The 21,194-nt window shown below is 39.3% G+C and overlaps 1 protein-coding gene across 5 annotated transcripts in view; it reads left to right on the top strand.

Annotated features, from left to right (window-relative positions):
• Nucleotides 1-21,194, top strand: part of LOC6577056 (cytohesin-1) — a 39,402-nt gene that overhangs the window by 16,168 nt on the left and 2,040 nt on the right. For 3 of the 5 annotated variants that reach the window (XM_032728825.2, XM_002002995.4, XM_032728826.2), the window contains 4 exons: nt 16,841-16,970; nt 20,240-20,338; nt 20,486-20,585; nt 20,673-20,847. In XM_032728825.2, coding sequence (XP_032584716.1) covers nt 16,841-16,970; nt 20,240-20,338; nt 20,486-20,585; nt 20,673-20,847 — 504 coding nt within the window. Of the gene's footprint in view, nt 1-13,006; nt 14,462-16,840; nt 16,971-20,239; nt 20,339-20,485; nt 20,586-20,672; nt 20,848-21,194 lie in introns of all 5 variants that reach the window. The other 2 variants (XM_032728823.2, XM_032728824.2) reach the window with 1 other exon arrangement.

Below are 21,194 nucleotides of genomic sequence, written 5' to 3'. Positions count from 1 at the left end.
TAGACTTTGCATTCCATCTAATTGCATTGACCCCGCCTTCGTCCATTGCGCAATTCCCCTGGCATGACTGAGTGAATGTAACATGTATAGCTGTATATATTTCAAAGTGTCGCATTTTGCATACCAATTTCGGCCAAAGAGCCCAATTGCAAATTGTCCACTGACTCACGGACAGCAGTTGACTCATACTTTGAACTTACTCTATGGGCAAAAGCCAAAACATGTGTCCATTGTATGCCCACATATCTATATATCGTATATGGGCGTTGGGCGTGGAGCGTTTTACTTTCGCAATGGCATTATTTCTCTACTTTTTTTGTATAATTGTTGCCTTAAAGGCTTTTAGTCGCTTTTCTGTGTCAAGTGGCTGCTGCTGCGTTGGTGTTGCTCCTGCGGCAGGATATCCTCACTTGCCGTAGCTTTCATCATGCAAAGAACTGCAAATGGCTTTGCCATTAGGCACACGGTCAGAAGTAAATGCTTAGCGCTTTATAGTTGTATAAACTGAAAGCCAAAAGCTAGAGCCAAACTATGATTGTCTAGAGTTTCAAAATTTATATATGTATATATTTTATGGTTAAAAGTCATTCCACAGCTTAAAATGCAATTCAAACGATATTGACTATACTAAATAAAAACTCTTGGTTACAGCTTTTAACTCGACTACCCAATATTTGACTATTTAGGAGCTAAAATCTTAGCTGAAAACATATTTAGATACCAATTCGCCAGAGCACTCTATTCATAATAAACATACATCAGATCAGACTATAAAAACATCCTTGACACAGAACCCCAAAAGAATGCTTTTATTGTGCATAACTGTTTGCCTGGTTGAAATTTCTGAATGAATGCATGGGGCAGGTAAAATGTGGGACAGCTTCTAAAAAACAGCAGCGCACAAAAATGCATTACAGCTAAACGAGAAAAAATGATGCGAAAGGGAGAAGCTGTTGCCACAGTTTCCCACTCGCTGCATGAAAAGCGACTGAATGGAAAATATAAATAAAATCGAAAATAAAGAAAGAAAAACGTGAGATTTGGCATTAAATTTGTTTTATACGTTTTTTCTTTGTTTTTATTTAGAGTGTTTCCAAAAGTGCGACTCGTGCCGCTTGTTGTTGTTTTTGTTGTAGCTTGTTGTGTTTGTGATTTATGTTGTAGCTGTGCTGCTTCATGTGTGACACTCATCCAGTGTCGCCATAGAATCAGCTGAATATGCAGATGCACAGATAAACAGCTAGGCCGAATCAGATGCAGATACACACATATACGTATATGCTGATACAGATACAGATGCAGCTAGCTAAAGATACAGATACATTCGACGCGACTGCGATTTGGTCATGTAAAAGTCATAAATTAACCTGAGCATCACATTTTATGGTCTGACCGAATCCCATTGTGTGTGTGTGTGTGTGTGTGCGTATGTGTGGGATTGTGCTGCATTTGGTAGCTTGATTATTTGCTCTACCTCAGCTACAACCCGTCACTTCCCGCCCCCCCTTTGGGGTGGCACCTTTTGTTAGCGCAAAAACGTAATTAGGTGAAACTGTTTAAATGCACGTGGGAAACAATTTCAATTGCAACTGTGCACCATTTCAACACACACACACACACACAGTGCGGTTGCTGTGGCCATATCAATTGCCATATCTACCATAGTATTCACAACAATCCAACACTCATTTACATATATGGATATATGTATTTATATATTTAAATGTTTCACTCGTGCTATGTGCTTGAGTTAGTTGTATTTATTTAATGGCCTGCAGCTTCTGAAATTATCCATTATTCGCAAATTCAAATTAATATAGCCCCCATTAGTAACAAACAAATTGTAGCACCTGGACTTAAACAAACTATTGAGCCATTAATATCGATGCGAGCGAAATAACAAATGAAATATACATGTTTTGTAAATATTTACTTTTGTACTCTGTACTTAAATGTTCAGAAGAGATTTATTTATTTATTTATATTATTTACTTAACTATCTGCCAGTTTAAAAACTCAGAAAATGTTAATAAACAATTATTTAATTATAATTTTTAGATAAATACATATTTGCCAGTTTAAAAACTCAGAAAGCGATAGTAAAGAATTATTTGTTTATATTATTTAAATAAATATTTGCTATTCAAAAGCTCATAAAATATTTGTAAAATATTAGCATAGCCTTTTGTTTTCAAATATAAAAAAATTCATACAACTAAAAAATTCCTTAAATAATAGTAATTAAGAGCTATATCGTGCTGAAGCTGAATAAAATTTTATTAATTATTTATTTAACACAAAAGAGTAACTGTCTCTCGACATAAAGAAAATAAACTATAAAATAAACTATAACCCAGGGCATTAGCCATTCGACTATCTTGCATAATTGTTATTTAAAATAATATTGGCATAGAGGCATTACGAATTGTCTGTCGTACATATATGTATATCAATATCTCTATATATATGCGCCACATACCGTTGGCTTGTTATGAATTTAGTTTATTCGCCGTTGAATCGAGTTGAATTTCTTTGCCTTTAGCTGTTGCTTTCTCCTGTTTATTTTTATTTAAAAAAAAAAAAAAAAAAAAAAAAAAAAATAAATGCGGCGAAAAAAAAATTAAGTAAATGTTTGGAAAAATCAAAAGAAATGTATAATGTATGATTTATGTTCATTAATTAACTCGAATGAAAATTCCACTTGTGTCGTGTTCTTGAAAATAAAAACAAAAATTAAGAAAAATAAAATGAAACACAATTTGTTTGTGTTTGGTATTTGGCAATCTTTTGGCTTGGTTATTTGTTTAGCATTAGCATTGGCTTTGAAACTTGTCGCTTTCGGGTATTATTCTTAATTAAAACCGTCGGCACTTCAGTCTGCTGCGACATTGGAATGTATTTCAAGAGTAAGAGCAAGAGCATCGTCTGTCTGACTCATCAGGGGAGAACATTGCACTGGCTACTGAGAGAATCAAGAGAATCATTCGACGACCTTGAGTTCGGCTCTTTGTTTTTGTTTTTTTTTTTTTTTTTTTGCAATTGGCAATGGCTGAGAAAGCCAAATGTTGCTTATAATTACAGTTAGTTAAACCAATTTGATGTACGAATATCGAATACCCTATAATTATTAAGAATTACTGTATCTCTGGCAATAAATGCTATCTCCTATCAGCCATTAGAACTTTAGCATAGCTAAGCGAACACCCACATACAAGACAATTGATATTGAGTAATTATGGCGATAGCAATCAATATTATTATCTATGAACGATAAGTTATTTATAGATTTGTGTGTGTAAATCAGTTGATAATGTTTATATTGAATGGGAATTTGGTAGACAACTGGCAGCCGAATGTTATCTATAGCCAGGGAAAATTCCCAAAAAAAAAAAAAAAAAAAAAAGAAAATGAAAACAAAAATATTTGGGAAAATCTGTTGGTAATATGTGGAAAATAGAAAAGTGTCGCTTGACACGAAATTATCATTGACACAGAAGCAAATGAGTTTCTAAATCCAAAACATATGTCGGAAGCGATGGCCAAAAATAAAAATGCACCAATTCACACGTAGAGAAAGAGACACGAGAGATACAACTGCAACTGCAACAGCAGCGCATGGAAATGCACCACAAGTCAAAAGATACAAAAGTATCTGAGACGCAATTGGAAACAACTTAAATGTGCACTGCAGTTATTAACACGCCACGCGGAGTTCAAACTGACTGCTGACAGCTATTTTCAAGGACTCTTCCAGCCAAACGTATACACAATTCACTTTCCAAACCAGCATAAACACACACAGAGACAAACGCACACACACACACAGAGACAAACGCACACACACACACAGAGACAAACGCACACACACACACAGAGACAAACGCACACACACACACACACACACATGTTGAGTTTTTAAAATAGGAAGAAAAAAAAGGCCATTTTGGCTGCTTGTGCGGTTCGGGTTTTTGGGTTTAGCCATAAAATGCTCAAATTTATAAACATCAGAAATGTAAGCAAAAGACGCGTGTCTGCAGACCCAGCCAAAAACACATTTAGGAAGCAACACACACACACACACACACACACACACACACACACACACAATATTGCACACAGCTCACACTCAGTTAGGCAAAAGAGAGCAACAACAACAAAATAGAATACCAACAAAATAACTCAACTGAAAGAAAAAGTGGCGAATAGAGAGACAAAAACCCATTGCGGATATCTCTTGCGTGTTCAAATCACGTCGCAGACAAGGCACGTTGTCTGGCTATTGGGGCGGAGCGCCCAGGCGGTGCGTGCTGGGGCGGGGCGTGGCAAGTGTAACTGCACAGCTCCCAGACTCTTGGCAAAAGTTGTCTATATATATATATGCACTTTTCTTTCTTTGTTTTCCCTCTCCCTCTCCCCCTTCTCTCTCTCTTGTCCTGTCCTGTCTGCAGCTGAAGCCTTTGCCCTTCTTTGCTTTGTTCCTTGACGCATATTTTCAAATGCAAAATGGAAAGTGTTCCACAAGATATGGTGAGGCGGTGGGCGGGCTCTTTACGTAAAGTACAAAAAATTTATATATTTAAATTGTATATATTATAAAATATATATAATCATGAGCAAATTTTAAATATTATTTATATTATTCTTATAAGATTTTTAAATTTAATTTATTATTGTGTGATCAAAATATATATATTATATAAACCATCGAGTGCAAATAGATTTTACGCTAAGGGCAATGTCGAATTTGATTATTTTGATAAAAAAAAAAAAAAATAAATAAATAAATAAATAATAATAATAATCTACTATATATTTATATATATTATATATAAATATATTTGCCAATAAAACAAAATAACATGATTCAAATTTAAGTTTTATAAAGGTTAGGTATAGATTTCAGATTTGGATCTAGTCTGCATCTTGCTTACTTAAATCTACATATTTCATAGACTTAATAATACTTATTTCTAAAGTCACACTTCATCACATTTTTTAAATATTCATAGCGAATTTGTAGTCAATAAATGAAGCCACCCTCGCACGCAGTCACGTCTGCGTTTGACTTTTCGCTCTACATTATTTAGCAGTAGATTTCAGATATTTATCTTGCGGACTCGAATTTTCTTGTATGTTGCAATGTCAACGACTTGCGAGTGTCGCAGCTGCGTGCTGTTCGCTTGCGGCTAGCCTTTGTTGAATTGATAAGCTCGCAAGTAAAAGCATTTATAGTATACATATAAGTATAAAATAATGTATTTCAAATTCGTATATCTAACAAAGGCATCCGCTTCGCCTCGGTTTATCGGGCAACTCGGACGGACGTAAAGTCCGACATTTTATAGCACTTGAAATGCATGAATATTTCAACTTTTTCGCTATCAAATCGTGCTCAGAGGGGAAATGAGACTGCGCGCTCTCAAAACGTTAATGACATACGCTGATTCTGGGAAACAATCATATCGTCAGCTCTTCCTCTTCACGCTGCTTAGCAGCATTATACATGAGATTTGGATTTCTTTTCAGTTTTTGTCGTTCGTTTTGTATTATCAGAAACTGGTCACACCACTTTGCGTATATGCTAAATAGTTGATTATTAACACCCTTTTGAATGTCAGTCTTAACCTGTTTCGATAATTTGTAAACAAATCCGAATTCCAATTATTTCAGCCTATAAAATTAAGCAAAACGAATTAGAAGGCCCCATCAAGCAAAGATGTCAAGAGTTGAATGTGGAATATACAGACTGTATATCCCTCTCTCTCTCACTATCTCTCCCTCTCACTCTGAATTTTTAAATTAATTTTTGCCAAACTTTCTGAAAGAAACTTTTGCTTTTGGCAAGTTGCAAAATTTAATTATTTCGAGTGTTTTTTAAATATGTAACTTTAATTAATACAGGGAAGATGTATTACCATATGTGTATGTGTATTTATAAATATGTGTGTGTGTCTCTACTAAATTCAATGCATTTGCCTTTTATCCCGTCAATCAATGTATTTTTATTTAGCGAATTCCGTTTGATTTGATTGCATTAGGCTTCACCTTGAACTATGAACAGATATATGAACTGATCAATGGATCGTCTAAGCGTATGCATATGTTTTTTGATTGATTAAAGACAACAAAGACAAGCTTTGTTATCGAGCTGCTTTATATCAATATCAATATTTTCAATACCTCAATTGAGGTTTATTCAACTGAAATTGAAATTGAGATAAAGCAGAATTTATTTAGAATTTTAGCAGAATTTTTATGAATTTATATTCCCCTGTAGACATACTAGGTAGTCAAGAAAAGCCAGTGTGACCGTACTGTTTTTAGTGACACGCTTAGGCTCAACTCAATTAGTGCAAATGACATGAACAATTTGGCGCAATTGATGGCTGAAATGCGGATACAACGGTACAGAAACGGAAAGCCCCAATCAATAAACAGCCCCAAAAGCTGATAAGTTATGTGTATATACATGTATGTATATATAAATATATGTATATAATGCAGGTGATCTCAGGGAGGTGGAGCGCCTAATGTGTGCGCTTATAGGAGTCACTGCACCTGTTGCTGCTTCAATGACGAAGGCAGGCGCCATAAAAAACACAAAACAAACGCATGGCACCCATGTGCTGCTATCCCACAGATACGCGAGTAGCAGGTGTATATACGTGTGTATGTGTGTGTGTGTGCGAGAGTATGTTTCTTGTTTAATATGCAAAATGCGTGTAACTGCCATTTTATCGTACACAATAGAAATTCCAAAGAAATACAACGAAAAAGAAGAAGAAGAAAAAAAAAAACAATACCCATTGCTTTTTTAGCTAGTTTTTTGTTCTAAGTATTCCACAAAAGATGTACTTTGTTGTGTGGCCGGGGAATGCGAGTGACTGTATCTGTATGAATTGAAATTACCTGTGGGAAATGCCCGCCAAAAATAATTAGATTCCCATCTGAGAGTGGACAGCACGCAGTCGTAGTCGTCTCACAGTTGAGTCGAACGGATTAAGCGGAGACAGAAGTCTGGCATGGCGGTACTCGAAGGTAGAGGCGGTAGTGCAGGTGAAGTGTAAAGCAAAGCTATGCCCGCATTGGCTATTAGCTGATTGGGCTCTTATTTCTCCCTTTGCTTTGTGTTTGGAAATAGAAATAGGAATAGAAATAGTTTTGGTGAGCCCACAACAAAAGGCATTTAATTAAAAACACATTTACATAGAGCCATTCTGTCGTCGACTTTTTTTTTTTTTTTTTTTTTTTTTTCCATTGTCTGTTGTCGCCTGTTGCTAAATTGGGCCAACGAACTCGTGTTTTGATGGTTCGTTGAGTTTGGGGGAAAATGCGTGTTCTTTGTAGTCCCAACACATGCGCCTCTCCACTGTCCATAATTAATGCAATTTGCACATTTTCTATTTTTGATTTTATATTTCAAAATAGGTCAGCAAGTCAAACACCTATTTGGCCTAGCAAGATTTGCAGCAGCTATGAAAGTATCTATTCCACTTTTAAATAACATATTCTTCAAATATAATTATCTTAATAGTTCTTAAGTTGGATTTGACTTGTAAAATATTTTTTACATTTTTAATAGCTTCTCTAGTTCCCTGAGTACTTTATCTTTGATAATTTGTAGTATAACTTTTTTTTCTAATTTTTTTTTTTTTTTAATTCTGGAAATTTAAAATTTTATGTTCATTGAAAGATTTTACTTAATTTAACAATGATAATATATTTTTCCAAGCTTAAAAGCAAAAATGTGTATTCTTTCTGAGGTCAAAAATGATCTAACTTTTACTTTTGCCAATAACAATGAGTTGACTGACTACATAATACTCTGTCACAAAAGTCAACTTGTATAAGAGAGAGGCAATTTAAAATTCAAATTTGACTTATTCTAATCTTAACATTTTGTTGAAAGTAAAAGAGCTTTGGCACTTTACATTCATGCTACCCTCTATTCTGCTCTTGCATAGGGTATAAAAGAGGAACATTTGAAATGCCAAATAAAACAACGGACTCGCCGTTGCTAAAACATTAAATTTGCTTGCCATATGTAGCAAATGGACGTACATATTTGTTGATATTTTCGTTTCGATTTTTGTCTAGTTGCGTCATTTTTCTATAACAGGCAAGATGCAAATTTTGGCTTTGTATTTGTTTCATTTTCGATTTAGTTTTTTGTTTGTGTTTTGTATTTGTTCGTTTCCCCATTTACATTTGACGCTGAAATAGTGAAAAAATAGGCGCGCAGCAACTGACAGCAAACAAAAATCTTTTTGGCAGTTTTTGGAGATTTTTCTCATCGCATAAATGGCATGCGGTCAGTCAGTCAGTCCATCCGTCCGTCCGTCCGGCTGAAATTAGCTGACTGTTTGGGGTGGATAAATAAATAATAATAAGCAAACTTTGATGGTGCCTTGGCAGCCATCAGCCTAATGAGCAATATCCATAATCGTACAAATAGATACAGAAAACACGCACACACTCATAAATCGGTGTATGTGTGTGTGTGTGTGTGTGTGTGAATGATGCGACCTGCCTTGAGGCAACAGCTGGACCAATATATATATATATAAATATAAATGTATATCTATATCTACAGATGTATGTATTTATATCATATATTAGTTAGAGTCTCCCTCTTCTGGTCATATTGTTTAAGGGCGTGCAGCTGATTAGACTTTTGTTTGCTTGTAACACCAAAAATAATTGGATTACATTCATTACGAAAAAGCTGCAGGCTCATACCAAAAAAAATCTCAAGGAAATTTAAAAATTCAGTTGAAGAGCAGTCAAGAAAATGCAAATTTGCTGCAAAAGTTCTAAATATCTCACAATACATCATGGACTAGATATCTATATCACATATCTTGGGCATCAAATAATAATCCGAAATTTCTTAAACATTTCCTTAAGATATTTGAAAAACTAGCCCTGAATATTAACGGAACAAAGAACGAATCAACCCAAGTTATTAGCGGAATAGAAAACGGATAGGTTTCCGATATCTGCGTGGTTTAAATATTTATTTAATAAATATAAATATAATATTTCTTGTGCTCTTTATTAAAACACTAGCTCACAAATTATTCAGAGGTGCCTCCATAGCATAGATTATAATTATAATAATTATAATCACAATTCATCTATTGCTTCTACAAGCATTGGGAGTACAAAAATATCTCATTGTGATCAGAAGGCATTTCTTACTTTTACCATCAATTATCCAAGCTAATTAAGTGCACTCGAATAGTTAGCCGCCTGAACAGTCTTGAAGAAGACGTCTATAAAACATAATTTGTAAGGCGCTTATAGTGAATGAAAAGCTCCTCGTAGCTTCGTTAAAGTGTTCGCATATTTTCACACACAAACACACACACGCACTCACAGCAGCGAGTCAGTCAATCAATACGCCAAGCAGAAAGAAAATGCGCTGCGGAAAAGAGCATTTTTCACACTTTCCCGACCAAATGCGACTTCTAGACGACAGCGTGCAATGACCCATCCGGCGCCAGCTCACATACACACATATACATGCATAAATACGTACTCAAAGATACACACAAACTATGAGATACATTTAGGGCCACAGACAAAAGAGTGCAGCACAAAAGGAAAATACAGTCGCAAATGTGGCGAGCCAAGCTTGCCTTTAATTGCATTCTGCTGACGAAAGTGAAAGTCTGCAGAAGCAAATGGCAGTAGATCCAAAAAAAAAAAAAAAAAAAAAGAAAGACGTTGCCAAATCCGTGGACGAATCCAAGCCCGATTAGTTAAGTGCGGCTGGGCACTAAGCGATACCCTATAACTATTGCAGTTGAGTGGAAGAAAGTATGGAATGGAAAATGGAAGGATAGATAATTATGAGATATGTATATAAGAATATACAGTAGAATTCCGATAATTCTAAATGGCAAAAGGAATTAGTTTCTTTCGATTAACACAGAAATTCAAATTATCGAAAATGCTAGAGAACTAATTTCTTTCAAGGGGATAGAATCTGTTCGATTTAGCATGGTGCAAATTATTGAGACTCGACTGTATATAAGTTTATATATATTGCAGCAAACTAAACTAAATACAGGATATGTGCTAGTTGAGCATGGCACATCAATGCTGCATCTATATGCCATTTAATGTTCTTTTGTTTTTGTTTCTTGTTTTTTTTGGCTGCGTAGCCATTGTTTATGTGTCTGATTGTCTAATTGGATTTCGGGAAAACGACGTGGTCGGGGGGAGGCAAAGTGGATTTTAAAGAGCGTGTTTCCCAAAGGCGTTGGCCACACTGGACTTGCATATTGGTAACACTTGGCACTGTGGCTGTGCGCTTCTAGTTTTCAGTGCTTACAATGGGCCAGATTAAAATGTCAAGATAAATTGCATGCGCCACGCCCATTGCGGCACAACGCCCAGCTGCCAGCTAGCAGCTACCAGCTACCGTCTGACAGCGGAATTTTCTTTATTTATTTTCTTTGCTTTTCCACTCTGGCCATTCATCATGCAGGAACAAAAGTTTAACACAAACCGGGAGAATTTTACATGCCATATTAGTTTGGCAGAGCCAAAGCGCATTTGCCTGCCCACACACTGAAAGATTTGAGCTCTGCCTGAGAGAGAGAGAGAGAGAGAGAGAGAAGTTGGACAGGTAGCAATCGCAGCTTTGTTTTGAGCACTTGAAGCTGTCTGTCGTCTTTTATCTGTTGCTTTGCATCCGAGAAGCGCTCTATGTGACTATATATATCTTTTCAGTCTTTATCTGTTTCCCTCTCTCTCTCTCTCTCTCTCTTTCGCTATCTCTTTCGTTTGTCCGTGTTTATTCAGCTCATTTGTTTGATTGATAGTTTGTTTACAAATTTCATTTTCCTCTTGTTAATACCTTTGCGGTATTCACCTGAGCTGCGTTTGTTCTGTTTGTCGTCTTATTCGTTTATTTTTCTCTCTCTCTCTCATCTTCTGAATGCCGGCGCGCCTTTTATTGCGGCATACGTCTACATATACATATATATATTTATATATGTGCCCGCACAAATAGCTAGAAATGAAGAGAAGTATAAAGATTGAGATTGATTTGATTGTTGTTGCTTGTGGAATCCAATCACGTTCTCTGCTGGCGAAGGATGCATGGATGCATGGAGCAGGTTGAAGGCTTCAGGTTCTGGGCACATTATGCCGAGTTACACGTAATTTAAAGTTGGCAGTGCTATGAGCGTGGGCGTGGCAGGTAAATTGTTGTTGTTCATGTTGGTTCTTTTGATTCCCTCTGGTATCGCGTCGTCTGTGCCTAGTCACGGCTGCCAATGGTTCCCTGGGGACCTCAAGAGCTTTGACATTGGTAAACTAAATAAACAGTTTTCAGAGAAAATGCCATAAATTTTTGGGGCTAAAAATAATATTGCTGTCACGCAAACAATAATATAAGAGGCCAAACTGTCCAATTTAGCATAAATGATCCTTAAACTTATATGAACTCAGTGTACGTGTTTCAATTAAGATATAATTTCAGTTCATTTAAAGGAGAGTATAAAATATCAATTTAAAATCAAATAAAATCAAATTATTGCTAGTGTTGAGGCGTAAATTGTTTATTAAATATGCTACAATTAGCCGATAATTGTATTTAATTTGAAACATAGAAGTGAGTAGATAATACTAAATAATGGTATTTAATAGCACAGTTTATTTCCATTGCTTTTAAAGTCTATAATCAAGTTGTTCTTCATGTAGACATATAGTTTGATATGGAAAGAGTTTCCAGATGCAATTAAAAATTTTGAAAAGAGAAATATGCAATTATAGCAGATATGGGATCTCAGTACTTTTTTTTTTTTTTTTTTTTTGAAAAGGAGTTGAGTTACTTATTTTTTACTTAGTTTATTCCGTAAAATGTCTTTTTAATATGTTTCAAGCTGATTCCTGAGATCTTCAGTGGGAAATAATTGAAGTCTACATGATTCGACTTGCATATATCTAGCTATTGCCAATTTTCAATTTATTTGAATTTGTTGTCTTCAATGCTAATTCGTGGCTGCAGTTGCTACTCGACAACTTTCCTTTTCCTGCTCCGCGCTCGTGACAAATGCTCCAGCCCGAAGCTCTACATATGTATACAGATGTTCTCGCATGGAATAAATGTCATAAATTATAATAAGCTGGGAGCTGAGATGTCTCGCCAAGCAAATGTTGTTTGTTTGCTGCACATGGCTGAGTGACTTCTGCTGGCTAACCGACTTAATCCCAGGCATCATCCATTATTTGCCATGGAGATTGTGCCACATGGCCAGCATGCCTCCAATTAGAGTTTGGCTGTCCGAAAACAATTCACAGGCTTTATCGCACAGACTTCCTTCCGTTAGGCGAAAGCGAAACGTAACGGAACGTAAATGGAGAAAAACATTAGAAAAGGAACGCAATAAATCACGGGACACGGGACATGGAACATGAAACAATGGGCTATGTGTGTGTGTGTGTGTGTCTGTGTCTGTGTGTGTCTGTCTCCATTTGTTCCTGTCGCTAGACTCGCCCAAAAGCCTTAAAGTGTTTGCCAGCTCTACACAAATCACACGTGAAGATGTGGCGGGTAAAAACTGCGTAGTTGTTGTTGTTGCTGTTGTTGTTGTCCTCGTTGTCGTCCTGTCGCAGGGATTAACAAACGCCAGCACCTTCTTAACCTGCGCGCCATTAGCGTAATTTGTTTTGTGTCGCCACGGCGCGCTTCTTTCGAGTGGCAGCCGCAGCATGGGAAACCCGAAAAATGTTGTGCGCCGACAGCAAATTCAATTTCTGAGGTCGTCTCCTGTCTGACACTTCCTGTCAGGGGCACTTGGTGGGCTTTGCTGGGTTTGTTTGGCTGCGCTGCGCCGCGGCATCTTTATAATTAGCTAATGAATTTATGGGCATCAAGCATTGCTCAGTGCGTCGTCGCGTCTTTGTACTTGTAAATTGCTGTGAATTCTGCGCTCGAAAGAGAAACAAAAACAAAAACAGAAACAGAAAGAAAACTCTACAACATTTTCAGAGTTGCGCCATGAAGAAGCCAAAATAATTAACCAGGAATCAGAGTCAAAGGCCAACAGTAGCACAAGTGAGAAAAGACACACACAACAACAGACAGAGAGAGAGAGAGAGAGAGAGCGAGAGAGAGAGAGAGAGAGAGAGCGAGCGAGAGAGAGAGAGAGAACGAACCCGTTTTCGGGCTGCAACCATCAAAAGGCCATAAAAGACTGAGCGAACGGAAGTCGGCAATTGGCTGGCAGCCATGACGACGACGTCGCTGCAACAGAAGCGTCCCAGCATCAGCAACTGGTTCAGCTCGCTGCGCCGCCAGCCCAAGAGCAAGAAGAGCGGCTCGCTGGGCGGCCGCAGCGTCGGCAGCTTTGGCAGCAAGCAGCAACTGCAGCGCAGCTGCTTCGATCTGAGCATCAATGCCGTCGGTGGCGCCACGCCCACGGGGGATGGCAGCGAGCTGCCTGGCAGCCGCAGCAGCAGCACCTTTTACATCACAGCGCCCCCCAGCAAGGCCGAGGAGGATCGCCGCCGACTGTTGGGCAACACCAGCAGCAGCTCCAGCGGCGGCGGCAGCGGCAACAGCAGCAGCACCACCATCAGCAGCGGCGTCTGTGCGCGCTGCTTTTGCAACCTGGGCAGCCTGGTGGGCAAGAAGGAGCAGCCGAAGAAGCTGCATGTGGACGTTAAGCCGCCTCCGCCCTCGCCGGCGGCCATCTCCACGCCACGATCGCCCCGCTCGCCCTCGCTGTCGCCGTTCACCAGCGTGGCCACCTATAAGGTGACCTCGCTGCGAGCCGAGAGTCCGCCGCCCGCGAGTCCCACGCTGAGCACGGAGACCGTTAGCTGCAGCGATGTCAGCCGCAAGGTGGAGCTGCTGCGTCTGCCCAGCGAAGAGCCGAACACGCAGCTCTTCAACCGGCGCTCCGAGCTGACCCACACAACCACCACAACCACCACTCGCACTCTCATCATATCGCGGCCCGTCGAGCTGCTGCTCAATGAGCGGGGCGAGATCATCTCGAGGCGTCCGCCCCAGGCGCCGCGCAAGTCGCGCTCCAACTCGCTCGGCTGCATGCTGGACGTTGCCGAGGACGGCATCGATAACGAGGCACTGCAGCTGGACTCTGAGTCGGAGATGGTCAACTCAGGCCTAAGCTCACCGCTGACGCCAGAGGCGGGCGATTTGCGGTTCATTGACGACAGTTCCAATTCGCAAAGCGAATCCGAACGCAACTCAGTCAGCCAGAACCACAACAGCAGCAATTGCAATAGCAATAGCAACAGCAACAGCATTGCCGACAACAACAACAGCAGCAAACAGCTGAACAACAATCACAGCAGTAGCAACAACAACAACAACAATAACAACCAACAGGCGAATCTCTGCGAGAGTTGTCGAACGCTCATGGAGCGCAATCGCAACAATGCGGAGCAGAGCAATGTCGCCATCCTGAGGCGACCGCAGGTATGAGCCAAGCAAATGGGTATCGAATATCGTATATCGTATATCATATATCGAATATCGAACATCGTATACGTAATAGTCTTCTTGGGAATTACAAGTGTTTCAAGTGTTTGGAAATGTGTTTGAGTTGCATTCAGTCTAAAAATGAAAGAAAGTTTTGAAGTGAATGCTGATAGAGTTGAAATCTATATCTTAAATATGTATATAGCTCTGATTAATTTATACTCTAGGTTTTCATGGCCACATTCAAATGAAATTTCTCTGTTCAACTTTACTAATCAATTTTATACTCTGCAATCACCTGCGTATCATAGCCCTCTCAAAAAGAAGTTAATATGAATAACAAATATAATATTTAATACATGTATATATATATATATATCTATGTACGCCAACATACCTTATCACATGTTAACGCCACATTATTGACAGTTAAATAATTTCTATTTTAAAATATGCTCTGATAAGTCACTCGAGACGTAGCTTCAAGCTCGCTCGCCTTTGTTTCAGCTGCTTCAATACAATTTGCATTGCATTAAAACAGGTTTCTTGATTGATTCTCTTTCTGTTGTATTTCCTCGTGCGCCGCGTTCCCACACCTTTGACTTCGTTGTTTACCTGTCGCCTGCGTCGCGTTCAGTGTGAGTTATTTTTAAAGCTTGACGTTCATTAGCTTTACGTCTGTTGCGCACTATCAATGACCCTTGTCCACCTGTTCTACTCGGTTCGGTTCTGTTTTGTTGCTCTTTGATTAGCGTTGCCGTCTTTAAGCGAATAGCCCGCGAGCGCTGCTCTCTGCCTGTCTTTGATGCCTCTCTACGCGCTTCTCATTAACAATTTTCTTCAATTTTATGTGATTTTTCCATGATTTCTCAAATGTCTGTTGCTGGCTCACGGGGCGTAGCTTGGTAGCTCGCATTCAGTTAATGGGGGACTCCTGTTGGGCATTTAACTCTATTGGAAATTACAAAATTTACATAATTCAGGTCTGGCCTGCTCACTAATTGAATGGTTGATTTCTATTGCTATATCTTTTTAAAGTGTGCAGCGGAAATGGCGTGGCGTATGCTCAGGGTTCGTAAAGCATGGGAAAGGATTTGAAACTCTAAAGTAAAAGCCATAAAACTGTCGAGTTATTATATAATGAAAACATCATACCTAAGGCTTTATATCAATATACATATTTTTAATGATGATTTGTTTAGTCATTCAACTGTCGATTCGCTATAAAATTCTTCTCGTGTGACAGGCTTTGCTCTTGGAGAACCGTAGAGAATGCAACATCACACGTCAAAGAACTATTGAATTGATTGGCAAATGAAATGTAGTCAGAAAGAAACCGCAGCTCGATCTAAAACTAGCAGATTCTCGAGGGGGTCACGGCGTTGCGCTGTGTGGAGTTCCAAGTGGATGAGCTCATCGCATAACTTCAGACTTGACGACGAATCTGTGAACGATCATTGCCACTGTGGCTCGGCGTGTCAATTGTTTCTCAGCGTATTTAATTGGCATTCCACAGGCGATTTGCATATATATTTATATATATATAGTTATATAGAGTATATGTTAGACTTGGCAAATGAGTCAGAAGGTCATTGAGGAGCAGTTCAGGGGAGGAGGGGCAATTGATATGTTCCGGTCTCGTGGCGCTCTCGCCAAGTCAAGCGTCAACAGACTGACAAATAACTAGACACTAGAGTGCAGCAACAGCAACTGTATCTCATATGTGCTACAGATACACAGATACATAGACACAGATACACTCACAGCGTGCTCGGCGAGTGAATGGCCTCGTTCGCCTCAGTTCAATTGTGTGTTTGACAAATTTGTCACGCCCCTTTGAATACATCGTATTACAGGCGAGTCGCTGTCGCTGCCTGTGTCTTGACCCCGCTCAAATGGACCCAGGCCGTGTCAGGTACTCGTCTCGGCGAGCGTAATTCAATTAAATCAAATTCCCTTCATTTCTCTATGCGAATTTTTTATTTTTGGCACGCCGAAATTGTTTCAAGTGAAATAAAATCAAATACCCAAAGTGGAGGCATGCAAATGATTCGCACTTGTTGTGAATGCGAATAGTGTGAATTGTGAATGATCGAGGCTTGTTGCAAATGCTGTGAACACTTTTATGTGTTTTTCTTTCTGTTGTTGTATTTTTAGCAACAATTGTCACTGGCTCATTTCCGCAAATTATACGAGTGTTTGCAGATGCATTCCACTCGACTATTTTTATCTAGTCTCACATGCGGTTGGGCACAGCTGGAGGCACTTCAGCTTCTGCCTGCTGTACATACAAAATTGTGCGGTGTGAAAGTTTTTGAACTCTCGATTTCGTTTCATTTAATTAATTCATTTCGTTTTCTTTGCTTTCGTTTATAGCAAATCAAAGATGAGCTGTGCGAAGTCGTATCGGAAATGGAAGCGCTCGATGTGCCCGAGGACAAGCATTCCAACAAAGATAAACAAATGTCGATTGGGCGGAAAAAGTTCAATATGGATCCCAAGAAAGGTGAGCTTGAAGCAAATATAGATTAAAAATAAATAAGCTAAGCCTTAAAGATATATATAAACAAGACAATATTTATGTTTAAGAAAAAATCATGGAACTTGAACAGAGATCGATATGGAAATTTAATTTTAGATATACAAAAAAAAAGTGAAATGACTCATATGAAATTATTGGAAATTCACCTGCTTAAAAAAAAAAACTCTTTAGAATTCCCCACAAAACTTGAAATAATTTCAATTCAACAGAAATTCACTAAATTAGGAATAATTTATTATGCTCAATATATTCCAGTATTTTAGCATATTTCGCGAATAAGTCAAAGACGTTTGCTGGGATAAACCACCCGAGAGACAAATCGGGTGGGAAATGTTAATGTGCGAATGATTTACATGAAATTTCAATGCAATTTCGAGCAACGTATGGAACTGAAGTGCTTTATAATTGAGTTGTTTCAGATGGGAGGGGGGCTGCTGCGAGGCGCTGCGTGACGGCGCCAAAGAGCATAACAGCCAGGCGAATTTACACTGTCATAATTGCTGTCGGGGCGTGGCGGGGCGGTGCTGAGCGCCGGGCACGTTCGCCCAATGACGATAATTCCAAAGTTAATTTAATAACGTAATGAGCCCGAATGATGAGCTGCAGCGAATGCAGCGCAATGCAGCGAGAGTCTCGTGGAAGTCTTCACCCACCCGGGCGCAATCTTAAAACGCTGACAAATTTGACAGTTCGTTGACATTTGTCGTACGTGCAGCCGGGATACCGACGAGTGAGTGCCGGGGCGTTTCATTTAATGGAAATGTCAATGTCGCAATATTCTTGAGATCCGAGCGGAGCGCGCTGAGTGACGGGCCGGACAAGGCCAAAGATGCGGGCGGCACAGTTGAAGATTACAAGCACACAATGTCATCGATATATCACAATATATAAAGTGAATAATGGGCCAGACAGAGGGTAACAGTTGAGAGTTGGCAGAACATTCCCTCTCTATGTGTATCTATGGGCTATAACTTGCACTTCTGTTTACTTAGTTGATATCCCTCTTCCATTACACAATTATCGGTACATCGATTAAATTGAGAAATGAAATTTGATATGTCAACAGAGGCTGGCTCTGACTCTGTTCTGGCATTGCATTCCCACACTTTCCTCCATATAAATATATTAATAGATGAGTTATGAGAATATAAAAATAGCTACATATATAAATAGCAGCTTGTACTGGCTTAACCTTCTACGCATCGCATCCCTGGTGACCCATTTATTGAGCACTCTCTCTCTCTCCTAATCCCCCCAGAAAGATCTTTGCTCTAAAATGCGACCTCGATGCTGTCGCTGTCGTCTCGTAATTTAAGAGCCAATCAAATATTTTCATCGACCTCTTGGCCATAAATTAGCGTTGACTAGTCCAAATTGGGACAGGCAGGCATCGGGCCTCAGTCGATGTCGCATCCTGCGTCAAACTCAAAACAATAAAAATGCTAATCCACAGTGAAGTATTTGTAGTAAGTGGCGTGAAGTCAGCGACCGACCGCTGGCAATAACAAAGTGGAAATCGAGTCCACTTCGGGAAACGAGGCGCTTATTAAAAACATGTGAAACATTCCCTGTTGGGTGGTTTGGGTGGCTCGGGTGGTTCGCGGAATGCGGATATTTTACAGGCCATCGCCATTTGTCGCTTTATCGCCCGATTATCAACAGCCGAGCTGTCGGAGCGGGCGGGAGGGGGCGACACATACTCACGCACACACACTTAAATTAATAGCCCACAAATGTGCCATACATAACGCATCGAGGGTATTGGTAGGTGGCAGTGGGCGGGGCTAGTGGCTTAAGGCTGCAGAACTGCCAACTTGCTGATGCTAATCGCGTGTGATGCGCGCCTGACAAACAAACACGGAGAAAAAAAAAAAAGAAATGGTATTGCCATAGCCTGACAAACTCCTGCTACGGGCGCGACTCCTTTGTCATTATCCGTTGTCATTTCGCATTATTGTTGTCATTGTTATTATTGCTGTTGTTTGTTGTTGTTGTTGTTGTTGTTGTTCCATATATGTATGAATTCGTATTGCCAACAACGCACAACAAAAGCATCAAACTGAAAAGCCAATCTGTCTGCGATTGAAGCAATAGCAAAAGTAAAGGAAAAACTTGTTACTTGTGGGCAGGGCGAGGGGCGTTCAAAGTGTTGCCTGAAGTAGTTGCTTGTGAATAGAATCATAATTAAATTTAACATTTATATGCTATGTTGTTATTAAATTCTGAATATAAAATATTCAATAAATAATTTGAAATTAAAATACGTTTAAAAATATGTATATAAATTTAAAATATATTCTAAAATCGTTTATTGCTGAAATGAAACCCAAACTGTTTTTTTGCAAAACTCATAAAATAAAAAATAAAAATTTATTAAACAGTTTTTCCTCTGGGAGGAATGTATGTATATAAATATATTTTCACTCAGTAAGTCCATAAATAATTAAATACAATAAATACTGAATATTGTAATGAATTATTTATAGATTAATTGAAATGAATCGTTATAAGTATTATATGACTTGATAAATATGTGAATAACTCAAAATGGATAAAAGACTTGGAATCTGCAAAAATTTAAACTGTTGTAATTTCTCTTTCTACATGATGACTATTCTCAATAATTCCATACATTTCTCACTTTGATTACTCCAGTTCTATAACTTACCATGCCATCATAGTTACACACGTAATAATCAAAGTTTTTACCATCTAAACGAGGCGAATATATTTAGTTTTTTGTTGTCTGGCGCCAGCTATCGTTGGATCGCATAGGACTCACGCGATTGGCAAATTTGTTCGCTTGTCGCATATTTCGCGCTAGCTGTGGCTCGGTCCTAATGCGTTTCATTTTAATTCCTGGAGGGCTTTGCTTCTTTGCTGTCTTGTCTTCCGGCTTTTATCGCAAATTGCCGGCCCGCGCGCTTTGATTGGCAAATAATGACATCGATGTCTGGTCTGCGCACTGGCGCTCCCTATTTTATTTTATTTTATTTATTTCTCTGCTTCTCTTCGATGTTATTGTTGAGATTGCTGCGGTTCATATGTTGCGGGTCGCTGCCGATTACGAGCTATATGGGTAGATGACGAGTGTGGGGCTTGGGCTGCATTTGATTCGACGCAACTTGAATTTCCGGCTTTAGCAGCAGCAGAGCTGCCGTCGAGTAGTGCATAATATTTGAAGTCCTTGAGCAATTCAGTTGAACTTTAACAACTTCTCTTATCAATTGCAGGCATTGAGTATCTCGTGGAGAATCGACTGTTGCGCCACGATCCCCAGGATGTGGCGCACTTCCTGTACAAGGGCGAGGGCCTGAACAAAACGGCAATAGGTGAGTGGGCCGTGGCCCGTGGCCCGTGGCCCGTGAGCAGAGCTCGTAAATTGTTGGCCCAGTGCGACGCCCGCATGGGGCGAAATTCAATTAAAACTCATAATGCATAACATAAATTTTCATGCTCATTTCTGTTTGAATTTCCAGGCGATTACCTCGGCGAGAAAAACGATTTCAACGAGGATGTGCTGAAGGCATTTGTGGCCCTCCACGATTTCACCAATCTGATACTGGTGCAAGCTCTAAGGTTAGCTCTACACAGCCACAGCCACAGCTGCTAGTTCAGCTAGTTGACTTCAACATTTCTCAACGCTCTTTATTGCATTTTTCACAGGCAATTTCTGTGGTCGTTTCGGCTGCCCGGCGAGGCCCAGAAGATCGACCGAATGATGGAGACATTCGCCCAGCGCTACTGTCAGCTCAATCCGGACATATTCACCAACACGGATACCTGCTACGTGCTCAGCTTTGCCATTATAATGCTCAACACATCACTGCACAATCCATCGGTAAGTAGTCGAGTGATGCGTGATGTTGATTATGATTATCGAAAGAACCTGGAATGGATTAATTTGCCTTATATATATCTCGTTCTATAATACATAGCCTTTGCTTAAAAGGAAGTTGCGGATTTTCCCCCCTAATTATGAATCTCCTTAGGGATTTATAAATCTATAGATCATTCGACCTTCCAACTCCTGCAGCCTCAAATGCTGCTCACACATAAATAATTTCATAACTTTATGTTTAGTATTCCTTACTAAATTTATAAAGCGGAATATATGTATATCTTCTGCTCTTCAATCACCCTTAAATTGTGTGTTTCAAGTACCTTATTATTTTGTTGTGTGACTTT

Source organism: Drosophila mojavensis, unplaced genomic scaffold, assembly GCF_018153725.1.
Source record: "Drosophila mojavensis isolate 15081-1352.22 unplaced genomic scaffold, ASM1815372v1 contig_36, whole genome shotgun sequence".
In the NCBI taxonomy this organism is placed as follows: Eukaryota; Metazoa; Arthropoda; class Insecta; order Diptera; family Drosophilidae; genus Drosophila; species Drosophila mojavensis.
Note: the sequence above shows the minus strand (reverse complement) of the source record. Positions and strands in the feature narration are given on the sequence as shown.